Source organism: Solanum lycopersicum, chromosome 1 (genome assembly GCF_036512215.1).
Source record: "Solanum lycopersicum chromosome 1, SLM_r2.1".
NCBI classification, from domain to species: Eukaryota; Viridiplantae; Streptophyta; class Magnoliopsida; order Solanales; family Solanaceae; genus Solanum; species Solanum lycopersicum.
Genome location: NC_090800.1, coordinates 75,101,113 through 75,120,188, shown reverse-complemented (window position 1 = coordinate 75,120,188; position 19,076 = coordinate 75,101,113). Strand labels below are relative to the sequence as shown.

General features: G+C 34.5%; 2 protein-coding genes across 3 annotated transcripts; both read left to right on the top strand.

The window, feature by feature from the left end:
• Nucleotides 1-921: 921 nt before the first annotated feature.
• On the top strand, nucleotides 922-4,965 carry LOC101252430 (protein trichome birefringence-like 11). Its single transcript, XM_004229378.5, has 4 exons — nucleotides 922-1,795; nucleotides 2,825-3,214; nucleotides 3,452-3,610; nucleotides 4,202-4,965. The coding sequence occupies exons 1-4, from the start codon at nucleotides 1,362-1,364 to the stop codon at nucleotides 4,572-4,574; spliced, it is 1,356 nt and encodes a 451-aa protein (XP_004229426.1). The 5' UTR covers nucleotides 922-1,361; the 3' UTR covers nucleotides 4,575-4,965.
• A 1,139-nt stretch (nucleotides 4,966-6,104) lies between these two features.
• Nucleotides 6,105-18,045, top strand: LOC101252115 (NEDD8-activating enzyme E1 catalytic subunit). 2 transcript variants are annotated; one of them, XM_004229377.5, is made up of 9 exons: nucleotides 6,105-6,399; nucleotides 6,491-6,654; nucleotides 8,103-8,305; nucleotides 14,467-14,699; nucleotides 14,781-14,843; nucleotides 14,953-15,009; nucleotides 15,208-15,329; nucleotides 15,487-15,604; nucleotides 17,060-17,583. In XM_004229377.5, exons 1-9 carry the CDS (start codon nucleotides 6,301-6,303, stop codon nucleotides 17,345-17,347), a joined length of 1,347 nt encoding a protein of 448 aa, XP_004229425.1. In that variant the 5' UTR covers nucleotides 6,105-6,300; the 3' UTR covers nucleotides 17,348-17,583. The 2 variants fall into 2 exon arrangements, with proteins under 2 accessions (XP_004229425.1, XP_010322565.1); XM_010324263.3 differs by lacking the exon at nucleotides 17,060-17,583 and adding an exon at nucleotides 17,707-18,045 and having other exon boundaries at nucleotides 6,185-6,399.
• The last annotated feature ends 1,031 nt before the right edge of the window (nucleotides 18,046-19,076 follow it).

Sequence of the window (19,076 nt, the reverse complement as noted above, 5' to 3'; positions counted from 1 at the left end):
AGTTGCCATGAACCACAATTTATAATTCATCGTGAAATTTTTTTTTTCATTCGATATTCGATATTCAATATTCATATTAAAGTCGAATTAATTCAAATTCATATTTTGTAAGGCCTCATTTTTAAAGAAAGCATTTCACTGCTTTCTGTTAAGAATTTTTTTCATGTTCAGTGCTCAAACATGAAATCTCTAATAAAAGAAAAAAAATAACTACAACTATATCCTCGTGAATAATCTCTTGTTCATGGTTGTCAAGTTTAAGTCTTGTTTTTTTTTCATCATTACACTGCAAAAAGAAAAAGGCCATAGCTAAGGATTTAGACATTCGAATGGTTTATTCTAAGCAAGAAAAAAGATGAGAAATTAATCCTCACTTTTCCTATATTGACAAATTGAGTTAAATACTTATAGCTACACGTTTTAAATTTTTGACAAAATAATAGGCTACTATATGCTTCACTAATAGTAAAGTCCCAAAACAATTTATGAGATCTAAAATATTTAAGAGAAATGACTTTTTTACTTGTTTAATATAGTTTTATTTTAAAAAATAATTATTATTAGTCGATTTTAACATATCGAAGAGAGAATTACTTATATCTTTAGAATTTACCCTTTTCATTATATAAGAGTATTTTTCAAACTTATTGTTATTTTAGTAATCAAATTTTGATTTCCAAAATATAGAATAAAAACTTAATTGATTAATATTTATTTTAAAGGGTATAAAATATATACTGGAAATTAAAATATTAACAGTTCCTCTTTGTGATTCATTAAAGAAAATTATGACACTCGCAATTATCAAAATGGAAAATATCTAATCACAATTGTTATTTGTTTAAAGTCAAATTGTTGGTAAATTTTTCCTTTTTTTTATTTGTTTCTTATTCCTTCTAGGATGGTTTTGCTCATAACTTGTCAGTTTCACAATTATTTTTTTAACACACTTACTAATTCTGCAGGCAACATTTGAAAAAATAATTAAAAATTAACAGGTAAGAAATAACCTGGAATTCAGTATTATTTTAAGATTACTTCCAGATTTGAAAATTTAACCCCTTCATTACTACAAATACAAACTGCTCGCTCATCATTTCCATTTCCTCTAAACAAAAAACAAAAATTAACTTGTCTTCTTCTTCTTCCATTTCTAATACTTTGCTTTCTCCACACCCATCTCAAAATTGCTTAAAGTTGATAATTCTTGTGTTTACTCTTTTATCAAGTAAAGAACCCTCAAAGAACAATGATTCTAACCAACCTGTTATGATTATTTCTCCTTCATTCTTGCTTGCACTCCACAACATTTTTTTTTGAGTTTTTCTTATAAAGATTGTATTTTTATCAAGAATTTCAAAATGTCTGAAACCCCATCTCAGAAAGAGTGTGAAAAAGTTACTTTCTTGATTGTTGTTAAGAAAATGAAGAGATTCAGGCTGTTCGAACCTTCTCTGAGTATTCTTGGATTCTTTTTAGTTATCTGTCTTGTTTTGTGTTTTGCTTTGTTGGATTACAGAAGTGTGGTGAAATTTTCTTCAGAGTATCAGAAGAGGTTTTCATGGTTGAGATTTGATAGGCCAATTTCTGAGAGGAAAAAGATTGATTTTTTGAGTGAAAATGGTGGTGGTTGTAATGTTTTTGATGGTGACTGGATTTGGGATGATAGTTATCCTTTGTATAATTCTAGAGATTGTAAATTCTTGGATGAAGGTTTTAGGTGTACTGAGAATGGAAGGCCTGATTTGTTTTACACTAAATGGAGATGGCAGCCTAAGGCTTGCAATTTGCCCAGGTTTTTATCCAAAGTTTTAATTGCTATGTTATATCTTAAGTTTCTTATCCGTGCCAGTAGTCGTTGTATTGCTCTTGTAGTTTTCTTGTACTTCGATTTCCGTTACTATATGTTGCTTGTTGCATTTCGATTATCTTACTATTTCCAAGGGTCTATAGGGCTTAAGGTATGCGTACACTCTACCCTCCCGAGATCCATTTTGTGGGAGTAGTTGTTGTTTTCAAATGTGTGTTTTGTATTTTGTGTTTATCTTTATTTGCAATGTGTTTTGGAAAAAACTAGCATTGGACTTATCAATTGTGGTTTCCTTTCTGGTGACACATATTTTTGATAAAATGTGCATTTGTCAGTTGTCCTTTTCTTCTAGCTTATTCTATGTGTATTTTCCAGCATTCATAATGGTGTAATCACACGAATTAGTAATATAACTTTCTCTGAAAATGATATGATTGTGATTTATAGTATATTCTGAATATTGATTTTGGTAGTGTTGAACTTGTCAATCACAAATGCTGGTATTAAGTTTGTGAGTTGTGAGCATTAATATTGGATTAAATCATGAAATTATTAAGTTTTCAAGTGTATCTCCAAGAATATATCTTGTTAACTAGGTATCCTCTGTTCTAAATCTATATTAGTTTAGGATATTAATATGATTTATTCAGATCTCTCCAAGTTTTGAATGTCTAAGTTTTCAACTTGGATTACTGAAATGAAGAGAATGTAGAAAAAATTGGGTTGGTTGTTAGTATGTGTGTGACACAACTGCTAAACTCTATGTTCCTATCATTTGCTGGAAACTTTTGAATACTGCATTTGGTTTTTGCTTTGAAAAGTTTGAATGTTGTATCTAATTAGTTTATTGCTTTCTTGGAGAAATACATTTTTTTATTTATTTATGCCACGTTTTTTGAGATGTGATTCTGAAATTTTTTATTTTTTATACCTAGAGATTTGAGTATTATTTGATCTTAAAAGTCAAAATTTAACTAGGAAACTAGAGATTTACTTTTTCACTTCATGAAACAGATTTAATCCCAGGTCCATGCTAGAGAAACTGCGGAATAAACGTATAGTGTTTGCCGGAGACTCAATTGGGAGAAACCAGTGGGAGTCTTTGCTTTGCATTCTTTCTTCAGCTATAGCCAACAAGGACAGCATCTATGAAGTTAATGGCAGTCCTATCACAAAACACAAAGGGTTCTTGGTCTTCAAGTTTGCTGATTACAATTGCACCGTGGAATACTATAGGGCTCCGTTTCTTGTGTTGCAGAGTCGACCTCCTGCTGGAGCCCCAGCTAATATAAGAACAACTCTAAAGTTAGATAAGATGGATTGGAACTCTTTAAAATGGAGGGATGCAGATGTCATTGTTTTTAATACTGGACACTGGTGGAACTATGAGAAGACCATAAGAGGGTACCTCTATCTTCTCTAAAAGAATTGTTGATTTTCAACTTATAGAAAAAAGAAAAAAAAAAACTCGTGTTTTTACTTTCAATCCATGTATGCTTCTCAACATGAACCTCTAATGTTGTTAGTTTGTTGCTTCTGTTATGCAAGTAGAATTGTTCGGTGTCTTTGATGTGGACATTGTCCATCATTTTCAATACTTGATATAATGTATTGACTTCAAAATGAAAATGTCTTCATCAGGGGTTGTTACTTCCAAGAGGGATCAGACGTGAAGATGGATATGAAAGTAGATACTGCCTATGAGAGGTCTTTGCAAACGGTGTTAGACTGGGTAAGTCGTGAAGTTAACTCCAACAAAACCCAAGTCTTCTTCAGGACATATGCCCCGGTACATTTCAGGTTGGTCTGAAGCTTCTTCGTCCTTGTTAATTTGTTCTTGGTCCTTAAATCTTTACACATTTCATACCTCTATTAAGCTTGCAGTCGTGACATGACTTGGTTAGCGATCTAAGCTTTACTGTCCCTCATGCTGACAAACCCGGAATTTCTGCTCCTCGAGGATCATTAGATATGATTATTGGCCTTGATAGGATGGACTTGGTACATATATTTAACATCTATAAAAGTTGACTTGACATTGGAATTGGCTATTGGTCAAAGCACCTTATGACTCATTGTTTTGTTCTTCAAAGCATAAGCTGAACTACTCATCGTTATTTGTGCACTGGATCTATCATTACTGCTTCAAAGTCCATAGGGCGAGAACCATGCTCCGTTATGCTGGCCTTTCAACAGATGATCTTCTTTTTGTTTTTCCTGTGTGGTTATCGGTGTCATCTTTAGTTCCTTTGATCCTCATTTTCCTTTGTGTGCGTTGGGGGAGGAGGAGGTTCTGTAGGGATAGAAAAGAGCTTTTGATTCCTCACCTATTTGCTAATGAGCTTGGGATGATAAGTCCATTAACAAAACTATATATTTCGTGATTTGCAGAGGTGGAGACTGGAGAACTGGGGGAAGCTGTCACCTGGAGGCACTTCCTGATCGAGGCTCTTCATTGGTGCCATCCCACACGTGGGCTCGATACAGTATATTCCGTGATGTAATGTCAACTCGCTCAAACATGTCAAATCAAGGAGCATTACATGTTCTAAATGTAACACATCTAACCTCCAGAAGAAAAGATGGACATTCATCTATGTACTATTTGGGTCCTAACGTAGGCCCTGCGCCTATCAATAGGCAAGATTGCAGCCACTGGTGTCTTCCTGGAGTCCCAGATGCATGGAATGAGCTACTGTATGCCCTATTTATGAAGCGAGAAGCAACTCAAACTTTGAACTCATCAACCATCCAGGTACAATGATCCAAGGTTGCTTGTCGGGGGATGTGCTTACTTATATGCTCAACAGGACTAAGACATGTCAAATATAAAGATGCTTGTCTGATAAAATACAGAATCAAGAAGATACAACAATTACCAGACACCGGAGGCGAGGCAAGAACCAGCTGTGAAAATATCTCATTGCTGTTTCAAGACTTGCTTCTATGTAGATTTGGTATTTTATACTGAAGATAAGCCCATTTTTAGGGGTAAAAGATGTAAACAGGGTCATTGAATAAAATAGCTAAGCTCATAGATAGGAGATTAGGTGTATTTTCAAATGTAGTGAAATTTTGGGTTACAACTTGTAGCCAGGACAAAGAAAAGAATGTCAAGTTGAAGTAGCTCTGTCAATTAAGCTTATTCTGTCTAATATTCTTTGATTGCCTTTAAAAAAAATTTTCATTGTTTATAGTTTTCTATTGATAAAATTCAAATATTTTTAACTTAAAAGTTTTGTTTAGTATTTACTACAATAATTACCCTTCAATATTTCCAAATTTTACAGAAATTAATATATATATATATATATATATATATATAACAATTGTACGTCAAGATTCAAGCACCCAAAATGACGTAGATAGATTCGCCTGTGTAAGTATGTATTTATATATTTATGTGTGTGTATGTGTGTGGATACTTAAGTTTTATTTTTTTTTTACTTATTATTTTATGTTGTTTATATAAATAAATGAATTTTAGCTTATATTGATGAAATATTTTAAATTACAATTTAAAAATTCATTTATAATATATATAGATAACTACTTAAATATTTATTATGAAGTAACACTTTTATTAATCATCATTTTTGTTACCTACAATAAAATAGGTTCATAAAGTTAGAACTCTTAATCATTTTCACTTAAGTAAATGATTATTGAAGTTTGATTGTTTTTCTTAGTGTGCTCATTTATTTCAATCAAAATATAGAAGATTTTAAGCTATACACTCTAGTAGTATTTTCACTTTTTTCATTAGGAAATTAATATTTACTTTTATAGGTAAATTTAGTACATCAATTTTTTTTAATAAAAAAAACTACAAAATACTTCACTATCATGTAAATTATTATTGAATCACTTTTAAAACTCTTACACTTACATACATATATTTTTATTATGAGATATGCAAAAGTAGTGTAAGAGGTGATCGAGATTGAAAAGGAAGATGAATGAGATTTAAATGTATGTCATATACATGTGAATCATAATATATATACACTAGATACATGTATTTATATATATATATGAAGTGATTCAAATATATTTGGGATATCAGATATGGGAGAGTGGTGAGCGAGATGAGAGAGACGAGGGAGATTTGCCATATATCCTGATACATTTAAATTCACTTGGATAATATATGTATTCAGAACAAATTACACAATTAAATTTGACCCACATATACAAAACACATGAATATAGAAGTATCTTGAAACACTAAAATTTGATAAAACAATTAATATTACAAATTAGATTTCTATTTAAACTATTGAAATTTATGTAAATTGCTCGGAAGAATATTATATAATTTTAAAAGTCATTAAAATAAATAAATATTGATAATGTACTAGAAGTTATTAATATAATCTCTTCCCATTTATTCTTTTTCACAAGTGCATCATCTGCTTGCAACAAGGTGAAGTGCGAAGGCTAAGAGCACAAACCTGCGTAAAGTCGAAGCTAGTAGGTCGAACTCATCAATGGCGGATTCAATACCGCAAAGCAGATCAAGGGACCTCGACAAGCTCCTTCTCCGGCCCGGTAATCTCGTCGGACCGACCTTCGAGGCCGGCGCTCAGGTAAACCCCCCAATCTAAAACCCTACTCCGTTTACGTGAACGATTGTGTTGCATTACCCTATGATTATAAGTCTGATCTCTTGTTTTACAGTTGAGAGATGATATAAAGGAGTGCGTAAGAGTGTTGGTGATAGGTGCTGGTGGATTAGGTTGCGAATTGCTTAAGGATTTGGCTTTTTCAGGGTTTCGAAACCTTGAGGTTATTGATATGGACCGGATTGAAGTTACCAATCTTAATCGCCAATTTCTGTTCAGGTGCGTTAGTTTCGTCCGAGTTGCGTAGTTTATGACATTATGCTAATCGAATTTATTGTTGAGTTCGTAACGTGTGTATTATAATGAAGTCCAAAGATTGAGTTTTGATCGCATGATTTGTCTCCAGAGCAATTTTCCTTTATCTATGCAAACCTAGCTCAAAATTATACTTGGTACATTTTTTTTTTGATGAAGTAAGGAGATTTCATTAGAAGGCTTCAAGAAGATGCAATGCAAAAAAAAAATTATAGCAAAAGGGGTCTGCTCCTGTACAAGAATTTACTAGATAACTAAAGAGCAGATGAAGTCCAAAAAAAGATCAACTGTGGTTACAGGGTCCTGGTTGAACCAACTATATAAGAAGACTAAACAGTTGGATTTAAGAATGTGGTAAGGAGTTGAAATCCTGTCGAAACATCTTCGATTCCTTTCATTCCAGATGCACCCAAAAATAGCTGCAGGCACCATATGCCATGTTTTCTTGATGGGTTTCCCAACTCTCCACGAACACCCACTCTCATAGACTTTTTTAATACTATTTCGCATGACCCATGCAATTCCAAAAACTGATAAGAACATACTCCATATGCCAGCTGCTACTTTACCATGAAAAAATAGATGCCTAGCATTCTCCAACATCGTCTGATGGCACATATAACATTCATTTGTTACGTGAATTTTTTTTTTATACTTGGTACAAAATGAGAGCACAAAAACCAATAGGCAATACAGTCTAGTTGGCATTATGACTTAATTTTTTGGTGCTCTGCATTTGGTCAGATGCTTTCCTGGAGTCCTTTTAGCCCAGTTCAAAGCTCCTTTATCAGTGTAGAGTTATGTATGAGACAACAACAACATACCCACTGTAATCACGCAAGTTGGATCTATGGAGGGTAGCATGTATGCGTACCTTATCTCTATCTTGTAAGGCTATGTATGAGAACTAGAAAAAAAGTCTAGTTTTAGAGCTCCGTACTTTACTTTAAAGAACACATTATGAAGTGTTGTAATGAAGTTACTAGCCTCACTAGATAACATTTATTCATGTACAGAATATTTCTTGAGTAGCATGTTTGAATTTATACAATTCGAACTTATGGTTAGATTCTTATTGTGTGTAGTGTTGAAGTTATAATTTTTATTCACTTCTTCAAAAAGTAGTTTAGGGTTCTGAAACCCAAGAAGAAGTGAGTGTGGGGGGGGGGGGGTACAAGTTACATTTTTTATTTGTGTGACATGATGTTAGAGGAGGATTGTCCTTATCCGCGTTTATAAAGGGAAGACTATCCTTCTTTTCTGGTAGTTTCTTATGTATGATCTTGAGTCGGCAATCACTTCAGATCTAGGTATATATGTAATTCCCTTAGTTTTTTGCTTGCAGTTACAATTTTGTATATAAATTTTAGCAATAATATGTCTACTAAAATTTCATACTCTTTCCTATGCAGACTTGGAGATGTGGGAAAACCAAAGGCGGAAGTTGCTGCAAAAAGAGTGATGGAGAGAGTCAGTGGTGTAGATATCAAGTCACATTTCTGTCGGATTGAGGACAAACCTATAAGCTTCTACAATGACTTCCATATTATTGTTCTTGGTCTTGATTCTATTGAGGCTCGAAGCTATATAAATTCTGTTGCTTGCAGCTTTCTAGGTTTGTCTTTTCTTATGCTTTCAAACATGTCGAATGGGCTTGATCAAATTTCGTTTTCTGAGTACTTCACCTAAATGCCTCCCTATTGTGTCTTTTCTCTTAGGATTGCTTAGGAGAACAAAAGTTTCTAATTGTGTAGTTGCAGATTGCTAGAACTTTTTGGTTTCATCCCCTCTCTCCCTTCATTTTATTGCTGATTTAAAATAGTGTGTGGGTGAATTGGAAGGTTGTAAGTGATACTTCTTTGTAAAATCTCAGAGCCTGTCCTTTTTCTTTCTTTGATAAATAAAATGGGTAGCTTTTCTCTGTACTGTGGACTGTCAGTTCCTTAGTTTTCTAGCTAGATGTCTCTAGTCTAAATATAGATTGACTCCAGATCAACAACGAGACAATTATATATCCAGTTCTATTTCCAAAGTTACCTATTTCAAAAAAAAAATCGGTTCTATTTCCGTTTGCCATTTTTGACACATGCTTATTGTGACCAATTTGTGTAACTAACATTAAGGCCAAAATGGAAGTAACAACTATTAGATTCTAGTATGAAGATAGAGTAGTTTGACTTGGATATTTGTCTAAGCATCAATATGTGAAAACAAAGAATTTGAGGTCTGTCCTGCATGGTTTGCACAAAGATGTTTCTTACATCTTGTGTTGCTCATATTTGTATATAATCAACTAGTCTATGTGCCTATTTTTAAGTTTGAGGATTGCTTTCAGCTACTGAAATGAGTAACATATTAAACTGTTTCAAATTAAATAAACCAACTGTACATTCATGAGAGAAAAATATGCATGGTTTGTTGTTTGCAATGACTTTGGAAGAGGTAAATGTTTTCCTTTTGAAACTGAGGCCATGTATTCATCATCATGTACTTGGTCTTCTTAATGCTATCAATTTATTTGATTGTTTGAAACATAATGTTGAACTTCTCTTCTAATATGGAGTAGATGCAAACAGAGTGGTAATCTGCCCTTTTTTAGCTGATTTAGCGGACGAAGTCACTAAAGGTATTTGCTAAGCTAGATGCCTAGAAAATGCTCAAATTCGAAAAAGAGAAACGAAGCTCCACACATGAAACAAACAAACAAACAACATACCAGTGTAATCCCACAAGTGGAGTCTGGGGAAGGTAAGATGTACACAGACCTTACCTCTACCTTTGCAGGATAGAAAAACCGTTTTGATTGACCCTCGACTCAAACGAATTGTAATTGATGCCGAAAAGAAAGAAAGAAAGGAAAAGAGACAATAGAACAACGCATGTACAAAACAAGTGTAGCAACAAAGTAATAAACATTGGAGAAAAGGAACTTCTTGATACCTAAACTTATACTACTAGAAGTGGGACAATACTCGACTACCTACTAATTTCGACCTAAGTTCTTGACCTCTGTACCTTCCTATCTAAGTTCACGTTCTTAGTTGAAGTTGTGTCGTATCATGTCTAGTCACTTGCTCCTAGTTCTTCTTCGACGTACCTATACCTCTCTTAACTTTTACTACAACTAACCTATCACACCTTCACACCTTTTCACATGTATGAAACTTCTCAACCTTGCTTTTCTAATCTTGTTCACTGTGGAGGGCACTCCCGTATTATCCAGTATAACTTTGTTCTTAGTTATCTCTCTTAATATGCTTACACATCCATCGGAGCATCTTCATCTCTGGTACCTTCATCATCTGGATGTGGGCACTTTTTACTGGCCAACACTTCGCCCCATACAATTGTGTTAAGTTAACCACTCTATCGAACTTATCTCTAAGCCTTAACACACATTCTTATGGCACTATACCCCTTTTTAAGCCCCTCCGTTTCACCATCCCGCTCAATACGGCGTGTGACAATATTACCAATCTCCCCATCTCCTTCATTTATGAACCAAAGATACTTGAAAATTTTTCTCTTTCCATATAACTAGTCCATCGATCTTTATTTCCACCACTGCCTCATGCGTCATGTAACTGAACTTGCACTATGGGTACTCTATTAGTCTATGGGTGTGGTCAGTGTGATATGGGTTGATTCGTGAGCTCTTAGGTTCAAATCCTTGTAAAATTAGAAACACTAAGTTATTTCTTCTCATCTGTCATAGCAATGGTGGATAGAATTAAATTACCCAATACCTGTTGTTGGTGGGAGGTGGCAAGTGTCTTGTGGAATTAATCGATGTGTGCACAAGTTGGCTCTAACATCACAATTATTTGAAAATTAACCTCGATCAAGAAATTACCTTAATTTTTCTAAAAACATTACATTATAAAAGACTATCTATAGCTTGGGAAATGTGGATAGCTCAAGAGAAGAACCTTCAGGGAAGAGGGGTGACCATTTGTTGTAGGTGTGAAGTGTGTCAGAGGCATAATGAGGACGTTGATCACCTTTTAAATCACTTCATTCGCTAGACAGATAGGAGATTTTATCTTGAACATCTTGGGGGTTTAACTGGACAATGCCTAGAACGACAAATGAACTACCACAATGCTGGTACTTGATAGGGCAAGGCAAGGCAAGGCAGAAAACATGTCCTTCAGCAGTTTGGTGGACTATTTGGAAGGAAAGGAACACAATAATTTCTGAAAGCAAATTGACTGTTACCTTCTAAAAAAAAAAAACTGAAAGTAAATAAGGATATCGCTAGTACAAGTAAAGATGCTTTTCGGGATAATTTTAAAAAAGTCTTAGCTAACTAACATTGCAAAAACATAGCCCAAAACTTACATTGCAAATTTTTTAGCCCAAACTATAATAGCCATTCCCATAGGAAAATGTTTTTCCATTACAGTAGTTTGCACAAAACCACATTCCAGGTAATCTTCCTTCCATTGTACCATTATTTTCTTACAACCGTGTTTAAATATTTTGACATGCAAAGCTTCTTTTATTTTCTTTTTACAACAATGTTTTAAAAAAAACCGATATACAACATTATACAAAATCACAAGAGCTGTTTATACACCCATATACAATATTATACAACAAATACGCTTTTTTTGGGTAATTAGGATTTTATTAATCACCATAAGTAGATACTTACAAAGCTAAACCAGTCCTACTCAACTGGTTATCACAATATCTGCAGTCTGCTTGCAAACTTAGAGAATTGAAAGCTACATCTATCAATTAAAAGCCTGGCCCTGGCAGTAGCTCTAACAAAACAAACACAAGCAATTCTACGAGCAATATCCTCCATTGTAGTCTCTGCCTTCTCAAAAACTCTATTTTTCCTCTCCTTCCATATGGCATGAATAAATTCTGTGTATACTAGTTGTAGTAGCTGGGCCTGGTGGCTTTTCCCCTTGGTCTTCTGGATAATCCATTGCATTGCATTTAAAGTAATGCTTGGAGGTTGGCTGATAGCAGTCCATTGGAGTAATCTCCTCCACAAGGAGTTGGCAAATGCACACTTAAAAAATAAATGTCTCTTGTTTCATTTTCCTGCTTACACATAACACAATTAGGATCTACTTGCATTCTACATTTCAGCGATCTGTTGTAAGGAGTCTATTCTGGATTTGCAGCCATAAGATAAAAATGGCTTTAGGTCTTGCTAAGTTATGACATATGAGACCTCTCCAATCAACCTTTGAGTAATCACCTAGCATTTGATTATAGGCTTGTCTTATCTTGCTTCTCTTGCCATCAATAGCATGATGTGGTACATATAGGTGATCCTTTGCTCCAAGAACTTTTCTAAGCATCCAACAAGCTTGAGCAGGAACCCTGAGAGCTTCCGTATTTGGCCTTAGATTTAATAACTGTGTATCCATTTGATCCAAAGTCTATCCTGCTTCTGCTCGATATCCCGACACATCTTTAGAACTGCTGCTTTGTTCAGTACCTTTAAATTCACCAAGTTACTCCTCCAGCCACCTTTGGTGTACACATCCTCTCCCAAGAGACTAGGGCCTACTTAGTTATGCTGTTGACTCCTACCATATAAAACTCCTACAGTAGGCTTGGACTGCTTTCATCACCTTAGTTGGTATCACAAAAAGCTGTGCCCAGTTTGCTTGAATCCCAAAAATCACTGTCTTAACAAGCTGAACTCTCCCTGCATAGGATAGTCTTTTAGCTGTCCATGAAGATATTTTGCTACTGTTTGATTAATCAATAATTGCCATTGAATAAGATTGAGTTTCTTAGTGGACAAAGGTATACCAAGGTATCGAAAAGGTAAGGCCCCATGACTGTATCCCAGAGTTTGTTGGATGTGAGACATTACAGTACTAGATACTCCTCCAAATTATATAGCACTTCTAGACAAGTTAGCTTTCAATCCGGAAGCTGCTGTGACCACAGTGAACTTGTTGTGGAGTAGTTGAACTGATATTTGATCACCTCTTGCAAACATGAGAAGGTCATCTGCGAAGCTTAAATGTGTGATCTTAGGCCTACTGCACATAGGGTGGTATTTGAATATCCTGTGATTGGATAAGTCATTTTGGTTCCTACTTAGATATTCCATGACCATAACAAACAGGGGGACATTGGATCCCCTTGCTGTAGTCCTCGAGCCGCCTCAAAAGGTTTTGTTAGTTCCCCATTGTTCAAGAAAGAATAGGAGACGGTAGTTACACATTGCATCACCCAGCATATGAACTTGAGAGGTCAGAGGATTCCAATGTTGGCATTATTTGTTCTAAACATTTCCAATCAACAGTATCATAAGCTTTTTGGATATCCACTTTTATCATACATCTCTGTGACAGATTCTTCCTTTTATAGGCCTTGACTACTGCATGTGCAAGAATAATGTTATCGGCCACTTTCCTCCCGGGTACAAATCCAGCTTGCATTTCTGAGATCACAGTTGCTATCACCTGGTGGATACAACATAATACACTATTATACAAAAAACTTCATCTTCTTCCTTGATATTTGAATCCAAGCACCAAATTCATCCAAAAACACCTAAAAAGAACTACACCAAAGCACCCAAAGTTTTGGATCTAGGCTTTTCAATATGTAACAAATCTTCTGCAATAATACCCACTTGAAATGGAGCTTATTTGCAGAAATTCGATTTTCAAACTTTGAAGCTTCGAGCTTCAATAATGGTTGAACAACAATTTTTACTTATCAGTATATCAAAGTTCCAATGTAGGTTAGGACGCTAGGTTAGTCTGGTAGATCTTTCTATTAGTTTGTCGTGCACTAGAGTGTAATTATTCATGTTTTTCCCTACTATTTATTGTATAACATGGCAATATAGAGACCATGACAGGTATCTTTGAGCTCATTACACAATATGTAATGTTGTTACTCCTTCTAAATACCTCACAGCACCTTCTTGTTATTGGTCACTCCATAATCATCGGACATACTCAATATTTTCAATATCTTTGATTCTCTATTTATTTTCTTATTAAAATATGTAATTTTTGCAATTTACAATCCTAAATATTTAATAATTACATTTTATACCTTAAATTTCAAGTTTTCACTTAAGACCTATTGACTGTTTCACAAGTTTTTGCCAAGCTAGCTCCATATTTTCTGTTTGGAGCAGCTTCTTTGCACAAGGTGCTTTTGTAACTTCGCATCTTCTTGATGATTTCTAATATCATTTAATTACTTTATCAAAAAAAAAAATATAGCTATCTTAGTAGTTGGGTTTATTTATCCCCTGTAGATTCCCCCGATTCATTTCTTAACTTTGTCAGCTCCCCGACTCTTAATTAACAATGAAAAGGAGAGCTGCTGACGTTTTGCTACTAAGCTTTTGTAACTATTATGCATCTACTTGATGCCTGCAATAGAACTAATTACTTCATCAAAAAAATAATTAATCTTTGTAAAAACAAAATAAGGTTATTTAAGGAATGGAATCATCTTTGCAAGAGGGGAAGGGTAAGGCCATCTCAGACCAGCCCTTCTTGGAGGGGTCCCTTTCTATTATTTAGGAGCAACAAATGAATTAAACATACATGGCATAAGAAGATATCAGTGTGAAGAGGGAAGTAGAATATCTGATTGGATAAATTCCTAATAATGATATTCAACTAATGAGGCATTTTCAGAACCCAAAGGATGTGTTGTAGCCTTTTCAGCCCCTACGAAATGTGTCTTATGATGCTGGCTAGTTTCATACTTGGTGCCAGGTGGTTCTTGAAAGTGTTCTAATTTAGCTTACCCATCTGACGTTTCATGCAGAGTACGATTCTGATGACAACCCACAGGAAGAGTCAATTAAGCCTATGGTTGATGGTGGGACTGAAGGATTCAAGGGCCATGCAAGGATTATAATGCCAGGTGTAACCCCTTGCTTTGAGTGTACAATATGGCTCTTTCCCCCACAAGTGAAGTTTCCTTTGTGTACTCTTGCTGAAACTCCTAGAACTGCTGCACACTGCATTGAGTATGCACATTTAATCAAATGGGATGAGGTAAATATAAGTTCGCAGCCCTTGGTTTTCCAAACTTCTAGACCAAGTGCTCTGTTATTTCATCCTAAAAGTTTTATGCAGGCTCATAGTGGCAAAACATTTGATCCAGATGATCCTGAACACATGCAATGGGTGTATTCAGAGGTTGCAATTTATGTTTTTTGCTTTCTCCATTCCTATTTCTTAAGTCATATGCAATCATTTCTCATGTTCTTTTTTCAACCCTTGACTTCCTCTTATCCATGTGCTGTAGGCTGTTAAGAGAGCAGAGCTCTTTGGAATCCCAGGAGTTACCTATTCCTTGACTCAGGTAAGCTCATGATATGAAAGTTCCAGCCTTCTGTAGACATTTCCCATTAATATGGCCAAACGTAAAATTATTTATTTATTTCATTTTGCATTTAGGTGAGAATTTATTCTATTCCAGCCATATTATGCTGGTATAGTGGTTTTTGTAGTTTCATTTGTTAAGTGCATATTTGAATAATCTTTTTTTTGCTGCTTACAGGGTGTGGTTAAAAATATCATACCTGCTATAGCATCCACCAATGCTATAATTTCTGCTGCCTGTGCTCTGGAGACCTTGAAGGTTGTTTCTGGATGTAGCAAAACATTAACGAATTACTTAACGTAAGAGTCTGTTTTAACTTCTAATTCACGTACCTCCACAATGTTGCAGCATGTTCTGTTGTGTATGATCAATGATCTTATTGTCAACACTTTAATTTGATAACATCTTGAAGGTTAATTTTTCATATGAAAATGTGGAATTCTGTCCCTTTTGAAGGTACAATGGAGTTGAAGGTCTGCACACCAAAGTGACTGAGTTTGTGAGGGACAAAGATTGTCTTGTTTGTGGTCCTGGTGTTCTTATTGAGCTAGAAGCTTCAGTTACTCTTAAAAAGGTTCTTTTCTTTTTATTTCTCAGCTCCCTACGGTTACTCATCACTCACAAGATTGTTAAGTAAACTAAAATGTCCGACGAGAAACTTTTTTATGTATCGCATCGCTAAAGCAGCTTAATAGAGTACTTCCAATCAACATTCAGAAAAAAGAAACCAGCTGAGAATTGGGGAGCGATATCATGATATTGACCTAGTCGACTTCTCTTGCATGTTTCAATGCATCCTTGATATGACTATATTGTTGCTCCCAAGGGTGTGGCTTAGTGGTCAAGGAAGTGGGTTAAGAACCATGAGGTCTTAGGCTCAAATTCCAGTAGATAAACACCAGGTATTTTTTGCTCCCCATCTGTCCCAATCTTGGTGGACAGAGTTACTGGATACCTGTGTTGGTGAGAGGTAGCAGTTACCCCGTGGAATCAGTCGAGGTGCGCCTAAGCTGGCCTAGACACCATGGTTATGAAAAAAACAACTATATTTGGTCAATCCCTGACAATGATCATTCTAATGGTGGTAGTGCTGCACTACAGGAGTGCTGAGTGTCAAAATCAGAAGCCTTTATGAATCTGAGTTGTAGGAACTAGGAACAAGCAAGCAATCTAAGGTCCGTGGAACCTGTCGAAATGTAAAGGGAAAAACTCGTCCGTAAAAGTTTGATCATGTGAAAGTCGATGGATACAAGTTTTTCATCTCAACAACCCAATGTAATATTAGTAAAAGAACCCATTTATAATCGCAAAATGAAATAATGCAAAATGAAATTTATGAGGTAGCTTGGCATCTGCAGCAATTATAATAAACAATAATCCAAAAATGGCACCCTTTGCTGATGAGAAAATCTCTAGTACAGCAGATAAGTTGGAAGTTCCTATTAAAATCTTCAATGTTCATAGTAACTATCTGGTATGGATTGCTTGTAGTCAAAGTTGGAATAATCACTTAGGACGTCATCATACTCTCGGTTGGAAAAAGAGCTCAATTGGACAATCTTTTGAAAAACTGAATAAACGTAAGAGAGCATACATCATCTCATTTTTCTTTCTTTTCTTTATTTATGGGGTGGGGCGGTAATATTTATGTTTCTGTTTGAGCTCACTACGCCATAGCTGTGCCCTTTAAATGTGTGGAAGAATCTATGACTGTGGGCTGCATCTCATTCACATATTTTTTCTGTTTGAAAGTTGGGACGTGTTAAAAGACTTTTAGAATTACTCTCTCTGATACATTGAGTTATCTTCCATAAAAATATCATGAGAAGATGCTATATATTGTGGATTTAAATGTCTTTTTTCATCAGCGCAAAGACCACCTAATTTGATGGACTTAGATTTGTGTCGATTTCTTCTTCTTGTTTGAGCTTGTCCAACACTCCACCACAATAGAAGGGTAATAAACTAATTGGTTGTGGTGATACAACTAAATAAATGCATAAGCTTCTCTCTTTCTGGTGTCGTGCAGTTCATTGATCTCCTTGAAGATCACCCTAAGCTACTACTAATTAGAGTAAGTGTGACGTATCGAGGGAAGAATCTATACATGCAAGCACCTCCGATACTGGAAGAAATGACCCGGTCTAATTTGGATTTACCATTGTTTGAGCTTATGGGTAAAACTCCAAGGGACATTGTTCATGTTACTGGTGCAGCAGGAAAAGGAGATAAAAAGCAGTCATGTTCTAGGAAATTACGTGTTGTTTTCAAGGGAATGGTAGGAGTTACAGATATGGACATGGCTGGTGGGGCTTAACTTTACGTCACCCATCAGCATATCCTTATTTGTTCCTGGTAAGCACTTTTAGGAGAATATCTTCTTTTTTCTCCTCTAATTTTTCTATAGTAGTTAGCAGACAGGTTGATAGGGAATGAATGCAGTGCAAGCCTCCATTTTTGTAACTCTCTTTCTTTACTTATCACGTGGACGTGAAAATTGGTGAATTTATCTATAACATGTGAAATGAAACGAGTGAGTTATACACCTCATAATCTATGAAAATCTGTCAAATACGCACTGTGACTCCTTATATTTTTTAATGCAGAATCAGCTGTTTCACTTATATTACTGTGTGTATATGATTAATTGAACATTCATGACATAGAAAATCTCAGATGCAGAGAATGGGCGTTTTCTCAAATCTTGGCAGAAATATTGCCAAGTAGTATTTTATCCACCACTCAACTAACTTATCCAAAATCTGTGGGCAAAATATGGAAGGGTGGATAGTGATGGTGATAAATATGGATGTGATCTAGCTTTACTATTTCCAGTCAAACATTCTAATCCAACAAATCTATCTGTAAAACAAAGAGATCTAAAAAATGGATTCTAGATCTATTCTATTTTTATTTATTTTTTTCTTGAAAATAACATTGATAAAGGATAAAATATGTCTTTAAATACAAGGAAGGATGGGCATGATAGCATTCGATGTTTAAATTTTTCAGTCATTTTGGTGTTATGCTATTTGATATGGTATATGATAATACATTTTAATTTTTTTTTGGTATTAGATATGGTATTTGGAATTTAAAACAACATACCAAAATATTGAGTATCATACCAAAGTATATGGTTACATAAATACATTATTAAAATGCTAACAAGTATGCAACCTAGTATTAATATAAATCAAGTGCTTAGAAATTAAAATTTTGATTACTCTATTTTGTTTGAAATGTCTCTACAGTAAAGTTCATAAAATCAATATAGGCGGGGTCATGCAATATTATTATTTTGCGAAGGTATTATCTAATAGATATATTATATTTATTAATTTAAAGAGTGTTCCGACATCGCAAAATTCATATGCAGATGAAATTTTAGAGAATTTGAATGAATCCATTTGTGAAGACGTCATTTGTGAACTTCATTATTTATATGTTTTTTTTTTAAAATATATTATTTTATTATCTTATCGAAATGAGTGATTTCTTCCATTGGCACCAAGTTGGGATAGGAGGAAAATATTATCTTTGAGAGATTACTAATTAATCGAGTATTAATTTAATGAGGTTTTACTGTAAATGTAATTGATTAACAAAAATAGTTGTTTGTACTTTCTTTTAAATATGTATATTTCTACATGTGTAATGTGTTAGTATAAAACAATTGAGATTTTTTTTTGAACTGTCTAAGTTGTAATACTCTATAATGCAAGTATACAATAGTCCGAAGTTAAACAATTATCAATTTATTATACTGTAAAATATCAAAATCAAACTTTAAAATATCGAATTATACCAGGTCCTCCTGGATACAAAAAGACAGTGACACTAAAACTTCTAACAGCCAACTAGCTATGCATTTGTTTTTTTGGTCCTACGAAGGGTTTGGGTATGGAGGTCATAATTCAGTAGCTTTGTAGTTGTGTACATATGTGTGTCCTACTTGAATTAATATTGAAAATCATAGATAAGACTAAGAAATATAATATATATATATATATATATATATATATATATATATATATACACATTTT